Here is a 7,651-nt window from a genome sequence, read left to right as displayed (position 1 = left end):
TAGATTATTATTAGCTAAAATAACTTGATTAAGGAGAGAGGAGTGATTTGGGATTGTAATGTATGTTTTAGTAGTAGGAGGGGGCAGTCGTTAGTGGCCTACCCTCAATAATTTTGTTTGTCCAAACTTCGTATAATAAAAATAAAAGTGGCTTTAGCCAACTATGGTTGGTTGAGTTGGTAAAGATCGTTCTCTTTACTAGACGATGACCCAAATTTGAGTCTCATTGCCAACAACCTCTCTTGATAGGTTATCTTTAAAAATTAACAAAAAAAAAAAAAGTTACGACCCTCTTTGTAAGTCCTCAAAAGAACTTATGGTATGCCATAACCTTGAAATAGGATAGCGTCTCCTCCCGTCCCCCTAAACTTTCGTCAACCTAAAAAAAGTGGCTTTAATATTGGAGGGGCCGTCCATTATCATAAGCATTAGCGATTAACTAAAGATTAGGGAAAATGATTAAATGGGATAAGAGTCTAATAGAGGTTGAGAACGAAAGGAGAGGTGGGGAAAATTTTAGTTAAGTGGTAGGGTAGGATGCCCTTATCACCTTTCTTTATAATTTCTTTATAATTGTAACCCAAAATGCCTATTTTATATATATATATATATATATATATATATATATATATATATATATATAATTTAACACATATATGGTGCTGATTTTCACATTTTTTTAGCTTCTATTTTTTTTTTTTTTTAACAAACGATATTATCTATACTAAGGGTTGAGTTTAGTCTCAGAATAAGCTAGCAATAATGTGGGTCAAATTCATCTTTGACGAGAATCGAACCTAAGACCTCTCACTTACAAGTAAAGAAGAATACCACTAGACCATAGTACCAGTGGCGGATCCAGGAATCTTACCCCAAGGGGTCGCAGTGTAAAAGTTCAAATAAAAATTTAGGATGGAAAAACATATTGAAAATGAAATCATAGTACTTTCATTCATAATTCATAATGGAAACAATATTACAAACTATAATTGTCCACGACGAGGTTTCATATTTTGAAAACAAAGCATTATAGCTTCATTTTCAATACAAGCAAAAATATCTCTCTCAATATAAACGAGCAAGCTATCTCTCTCAATATAAAAGTGGAGTGTATATGGTATTATAGTAAGAACTAGTAGTTTCAGTGCTGAACACTCAATAGTAGATTAACTGCTGATTAACGTGTTAATGCAAACTATAATTTTGGGTGGTATATACTACAAATAGAAACAGCCATGATTTGATTCTTCAGAATTCGATTGTGCAGCATTAGCTAGAGCATGAGAGTTTTTGAGTTTTGACCGATATAGATTCATAATTGAAAAATGTAAATTAAAGAAAAAATAAATTACACATTGGTATTTACACACCCAAAAGGGTGTTTTTTTTTTTTTTTTGGGTTTTTATTATTTTATTATTTTTGATAAATACAACAAACCCAAAGGTTAAGAGATACAAGCAGTCGAAACTACATAAAATGAATGAAAGCATGATACAATCAAAACAAGGCAGTCCCAAGACAAGTATATGTGCTGCCAAAAAAGAAACTTGGAGATAGATGGGAAAAGACAGCAGACCCAGCCCCCTTGAACATGAGAAATCTTTTGCCAATCTTCGTCGATTTCGCACTAGATTCCCCTCTTCAATTGAGGACAATGCTCTATTTTAACTTCGAGTGGATGCATCCCTTCTGGTAGAGAAACCAATTTTGGACACTCACTAAGGTGAAGTATTCTAAGGGATGTGAAACTTGTCAACCACTCAGGTAATGCATCCAAGTTTTCACAATCCCAAATACACAAGACTCGTAGGGTGTTAGCAGCTCCCTGCAACCATTCGGGCAATGCCACCATCCTTGGTGCTGCCGCAATAGAAAATCTTCGGAGCCTCAATGGAATTAGTTGATAGTTTCCGTTCTCCAAATCAAGCTGCTCACAATTCCATATCAATAGAGTGTGTAATGTAGCAAGATAACTCATATCACGTGGCAAAGAGGTTAGATTACCACAATGCCAAATAGAAAGATACCGAAGTGATATCTTCCTCTTCCTGCCGAGTCTTCGTTCAGGCTTTTTGTCGAACAGTTGGCGTGCGAGTCCGACCCCGACGACCCCAGCTCCAAGAGGTCGCATATGGGAGCTTTAAGGTTGTTTCCATGGTTTCCAAGGGGTCGTGCGACCCCGACGACCCCACTGTGGATCCGCCACTGCATAGTACTAAATGGTTACTACAAGATTAAGCAAAATGCACGTTTATCATTTAATTAGATATATTTCACCTCTCGCAAGTGACTTGTTTTCAGTTGATTAAGAACTTTCACCCTTGCACGCGAGATCCGTATTTAAATCCTCACTGCATAATTTGATATAGATATCCATCCTTTGTCAAAAAAAACAAAAATATATATTTCACCTCTCCAAATCAAAATCCCATGATTTTTGTTTTATAATAAAATCATAGACCAAAAGTTTAAGAAACATACCCAAAAATATTAAATAGTTTAGTAGGACAAATTAAATAAAAGAAAAGGCAATAAAACAAAATTAAAAAGGAGAAACAATAGGATAAGGGTGCCCCAAAAAAGAAGGCGTTTTATGGACCATATTTTACACAGAAGAAAATGACATAATGCAAATAAGAGACTAGAGTGGTTGTAATGCCTAGAGTGAGTGCCCTTATAGATTCCAAGACAGATAATTAAAGCTAATTGGATAAAAAAAGATAATTAAAGTTAATTAACCCTTGATATGGTAACAAGTTAAAAGATGAAAACAAATCCCCCATTGATTAATCGAGATTTCCCAAATTAATCTGTATATTTAGCAGTAAAAACACAGAGATAATCAGATAAACCCCACCACTCTCTCATAATAATCCAACCCAAAAGCCCTCTAAACCTCTCTCTCTCTCCTCCCTTCCCTCTCTCTCTCTCTCTCTCTCTCCTCCCTTCCCTCTCTCTCTCCTCTCCTCCCCTCCCTAATTGTATTAGGTAGAGAGAGATAAGAGCAAGGTGACCCCCCTCTAGTCTCTAAACGCCGTTTAGGGGGGACCTTTTGCCTCCGAAAAACGCCGTTTACTTTGAACGTAAATCGCCATCGTGGCACGTGCGTTTCAAAAAAATTTCTCTTATTTTTCTTCCGTTTTTGTTATTTATGGTCATGGCCTCGGTGCAGCAGGTGACCCTGATCCCCGTTGACGGCGACAGTAACGGCGTTGACGCCCGCAACCCAACGTCAGCCGACACCGGTGGTGATGACTCCAGCAAGGCGCCGAGGCTGCCACGCTGGACGCGGCAGGAGATTCTCGTGCTGATAAACGGTAAGCGGTATGCGGAGAGCCGGGGCGGGGTGCGGGCACCCAGGTCGGACTTCGGGTCGGGTCAGTTGGAGCCCAAATGGGCGGCGGTGTCGAACTATTGTAAGAAGCACGGGGTGAGCCGGGAGCCGGTCCAGTGCCGGAAGCGGTGGAGCAATTTGGCGGGGGACTTTAAGAAGATCAGGGAGTGGGAGGTGCAGAGGAAGGACGAAACGGAGTCGTATTGGGTGATGAGGAACGACCTGAGGAGAGAGAGGAAGCTGCCGGGGTTTTTCGATAAGGAAGTTTACGATATAATGGAGGCGGTTCCAGGTACTCCGATTACGCTGGCTTTGCCGGGTCCGAACCGGGTGGAGTCCGAGGAGGTGAAGGAGGAGGGGACGGCGGAGGAGGCTGAGAACTTGTTCGATAGTATACAGAGGCCGACTGAGGAGGGGTTGTTTTCGGATGACGAGTCTGGTCGGAGCCCCGAAAAGGAAGTCCGGTTCAAGGAGGGTCCGGGGATTTCAGCTCCCTTGCCAATATCAGGTATATTCAAATACAGTTGACTCATTTTGGATAAAAAGATTTGATTTTTGGGGTGGAAGCTTCAAAATTTGGTACCAAATTTGGCTGCATTTTAGTTGGGTTGTGATGAATGCCTTATTGTCCTTGGTGTTTGTAATTGGTTTGAATTTTTTATTTTTTATTTTTTACAGCGAAGTGATTTTCGAACTCCCTCTTTCTTCCATGCACTCGACTTGTGTTTTCTAGCCTTTAGATTGAAGAAATCAAAGGCCAATCAAGAAACACTTGTTGTTTTCTAACCGTGAATCGAGAAAAATAAAAATGGGGACGAGTGCAAAAGGGGAAAACGGGAGTGCGAAAGTTACCACCTTTACATTGTGGGTTGAAAAAAAGAATGATTTTGGGAGTGAGTGATGGGTGATGGAAAATTTAGTGGTTGAAGCAGGTCCGTTGTGTCTGATATGCTTAAAAGTTGGATATAATTTGTGGTGGGGGTGGGGGTGGGGGTGGGGGTGGGGGTGGGGTGAAAAAGAATCAACGATTATGAATGCTTTTGGGTCTTGAGAATTACTTGGGGTTTTAGGTAGACAGCATTACTGAAATTTCAAATGTTGTTTTGTTGGATGTAATTGTTAACAGAGAAGGCGTACAAACCAACACCACAAGGACATCAAGAACCTCAAGCACATCAAGGACAAGGTAATTCTGTCTGCCTCAACCCTTACCACGAAAAAGATACTAATACTTGAGCCACAAACAAAACATCGTATTGGGCATTAGCTGTTATGAAACTTGCCAGGTTGAAAATTGAAGAACCTTCTCATCAGACTGAAGCAACTTCGAAAATTTTGTTTTTGTCGATGGAGTATGATTTTTCTTTTCTTTTCATGCCTTGTCCAGCTTCCCCGTAAATACAGTTATGAATGAATGCACAAACATCCTCTTTGGATTAATTCCGAGATATAATGTACATGTTTTGCTGTTTTGCTTTGTGTTCATCTGCTTCATAGGTTTTCTTTTACTTTTGTTCTTTGTTTGTTCTCGTTTAATCTTACCACCAAGAACCTGTTAGCTTATGATGCCGGGATACAGCTTATCGCTTCTTTTGAATTTAGTTGAGGCGATTAGTCGAACATGGACTTGGTTTAAGTAACATTGGTAAATATGTCTGCCGAAGTTAGGGTTAATGCATCTTTAAGAGGAAACAGATCAAAGTTTAAGCAATACCAATTTCTCTGTTGCAATTCACATGTTCAACATATTTCGGCCAAATGTTAGGGCAATTTGTAGATTACCAACTCTATGTGGTCACTGAACACTGAATACTATTGTCCACAGGTGCAGCAGGCCCAAAACAGCCAGCTTCGATCCCAGAGATTGGATCTACCTCTCAAGACCGGAAGCGGAAGCGTTTTGCAATGGAAGGAGACGAGGAAGGATCCACTCTGGAGAACCAGTTGATTGATGTCATGGAAAGGAACGGCAAAATGCTGGGTGACTACCTCCATGCTCAGAACTCCCATTCTCAACTTGACCGGGAGCAGAGGAAAGAGCATTCCGATAACCTGGTTGCTGTTCTTAACAAGCTTGCAGATGCATTCATGCGAATCGCTGAGAAATTGTAGCACAGAAGTCAGTGTATATAGAGAGAAGTCCTCTTCAAGAACCCCCGTAGATGTTAGCGGAGGCTGAGAAATTGGTGGATTAAAATTTGATCATTTTATATCTAGGGATGGCAGCGTCCAGTAGAGTATTTACACCTGTCATTCCTCATTTTATTTTTCAATTTTTTTTTAAAATTCTCCTATTTTTCTTTTTGGTGTGTCACCTTTGTGGCATATTTTCCCCATTTATATTTTATAGGTTCCATACACACAAGGGTTTACAAAATTTCACAGGAGTTAGCACAATGTTTAATGTTTTTCTTTTATATAAATGCCCCTCGTGGAATTCCGCCCGTTACCAATCTCAATACATGCGCATCACTTGCATTTGTACACGACATCCAAACATTTTTAATTTGGTTGATGCGAGGTTCGATTTGAACTGAAATTAGTAACGAAGTTACCACGAGGGTGTCTCGTGGCGTGATTACGAGTTTTTACCACGAGTAATATTGACATTTAGACTCGCACCATATACACACCAATGCAGTGATAACACTCTTGCCGGATAACCCATCACTCCCCAAAGCCATGAGGCTACATGATTGCGTGGTTTCAAGCACGAGAGAACAAAAATTCCAGAACATCAACAATCGGACTCAATCAGATACTGGTTTTTTCCGATACTTCCGACCGGATTTCTGTACACAAGCACTTGCAACTGCTGCACTTGGTTGCGACCCTTCTTCCTCGACTGCATTGACATCACTTTGGACTTCAACAGCTGCAAAACCGACTGGTACGCCTTGTGAAATTCTTTGTCTTTAGTTTCCTAGTCTTTTGTGGTTTGGGCCCGATGTCTGAGATTGGGGTATTTGTACACCTAGTTCATCAAATGGGCCGAATATTTAAAATGAGTTACTTCTTACACGCTCCTCTCGATTTCAGTCGGATCAAATGAGCTGAAGAAATGGACAAAAATTCACGAGTGTTTGGGAGGTAAAAAGGTTTGCGTGAGTAACACTGCCCTTTAAAATTAATACACACAATCAGTGGGTCCCACTTACGGGTAGCTAGAGTTAGATCAATACGGGTAAATGGAGTTAGATTAAGCAGGTTCATTGCAACGTAGCGTAACGTCTGACTCATTATTAGATTAGAACGCTACGATGGCGACAAATATATTTGTAAATTATTCTCCGTGAGGAAGCTTGATTTCTGGACGAATTAGATCGAAATCAAGATTCTAATTTCAATTAAAAAAATTACGGAATAAAATTCTCTTTCTAAATTCGTTACAATTTGTACACAATTATTGGTTTAGCGGGACAATAGTTTTACACAAATCATGTACAACGATTCATCATGTACGTTAATGTCAAATTTAGATGTCACCTACCGAACTATTTTATGCACAATTATTGGTTTATGGTTAACATTTTGGTGCCTTATGTTGACAAAATTTGGAAACCCTAATGAAATGGGGAAGGAGAATACGACCTCCAACACCTTTACCAAGCCCTAGTTAGGGTTTAGGTTTTGGAGTTATGCAAAGAGACTCTTGTGCCAAAACTGAATAACGACAATGAGACTCATTGGTTTGGTCTCTGAAATTGTCCCAAAACAAAAAATATATAACGTGAGCCCTCGTTGTTTTGTTGATGAGATACGAAATAGACTTCGGATGGGCCTAGCTCTTGCTCTACCAGTTTACCTATTGTCTATGACGACAAGTGTTGGGATTCTTTAGGACCCCATGCCCTTAGTGAATAGGGTCAAGTACTAAAGGGGCTCAAACAAATTCATTTGCCAATTTCTTCTTTTGTTATTTTCGAAAATTTGTTCAATACTTACATAGCATTGAATGATACGTGAATAAACAGGTGAAATTGAAAATTGAAAATCTTAATAGCTGTAAAAATAAAATCTAACAGTTAAAACACTTGTAGAGCATTGAAGTTGTCACATCCCCGCTCGGGCTCTCACTACATCTCGGGCTCGACTCCACCGTAGCACAATATTGTCCGCTTTGGGACCCGACCACGCCCTCATGGTTTTGTTTCTGGGAACTCACATGAGAACTTCCCAATGGGTCACCCATCAAGGGATTGCTCTCGCGCGAACTCGCTTAAGGAGTTCTGATGGAACCCGAAACCAGTGAGCTCCCAAAATGCCTCGTGCTAGGTAGAGATGAAAATATACATATAAGGCATATAATATTCACT

General features: G+C 40.0%; 2 protein-coding genes across 2 annotated transcripts; one reads left to right on the top strand and one right to left on the bottom strand.

Annotated features, from left to right (window-relative positions):
* Window positions 1-1,628: 1,628 nt before the first annotated feature.
* Window positions 1,629-2,212, bottom strand: LOC126609076 (uncharacterized). Its single transcript, XM_050277094.1, has 2 exons — window positions 2,006-2,212; window positions 1,629-1,928 (listed from the first exon to the last, which is right to left on the bottom strand). Exons 1-2 carry the CDS (start codon window positions 2,210-2,212, stop codon window positions 1,629-1,631), a joined length of 507 nt encoding a protein of 168 aa, XP_050133051.1.
* Window positions 2,213-2,904: 692 nt separating this feature from the next.
* LOC126608135 (trihelix transcription factor ASR3-like) lies at window positions 2,905-5,794 on the top strand. Its single transcript, XM_050275933.1, has 3 exons — window positions 2,905-3,843; window positions 4,462-4,521; window positions 5,161-5,794. The coding sequence occupies exons 1-3, from the start codon at window positions 3,153-3,155 to the stop codon at window positions 5,445-5,447; spliced, it is 1,038 nt and encodes a 345-aa protein (XP_050131890.1). The 5' UTR covers window positions 2,905-3,152; the 3' UTR covers window positions 5,448-5,794.
* The last annotated feature ends 1,857 nt before the right edge of the window (window positions 5,795-7,651 follow it).

The sequence above is a fragment of the Malus sylvestris genome, chromosome 16 (genome assembly GCF_916048215.2).
Source record: "Malus sylvestris chromosome 16, drMalSylv7.2, whole genome shotgun sequence".
Taxonomy (NCBI): Eukaryota; Viridiplantae; Streptophyta; class Magnoliopsida; order Rosales; family Rosaceae; genus Malus; species Malus sylvestris.
The sequence above is the reverse complement of the archived record's forward strand: the minus strand, read 5'-3'. Positions and strand labels throughout refer to the sequence as shown.

What these genes read in the sequence shown, in the direction of transcription:
- LOC126609076 (XM_050277094.1), bottom strand. Translation starts at nt 2,212, where the DNA reads ATGCAGTGGCGGATCCACAGTGGGGTCGTCGGGGTCGCACGACCCCTT. An exon ending in TCTTTCTATTTGGCATTGTG is followed by an intron (nt 1,929 to 2,005) that starts GTAATCTAACCT and finishes AATTGTGAGCAG; the next exon opens with CTTGATTTGGAGAACGGAAA.
- LOC126608135 (XM_050275933.1), top strand. Translation starts at nt 3,153, where the DNA reads ATGGTCATGGCCTCGGTGCAGCAGGTGACCCTGATCCCCGTTGACGGC. An exon ending in AGCTCCCTTGCCAATATCAG is followed by an intron (nt 3,844 to 4,461) that starts GTATATTCAAAT and finishes AATTGTTAACAG; the next exon opens with AGAAGGCGTACAAACCAACA. An exon ending in TCAAGCACATCAAGGACAAG is followed by an intron (nt 4,522 to 5,160) that starts GTAATTCTGTCT and finishes TATTGTCCACAG; the next exon opens with GTGCAGCAGGCCCAAAACAG.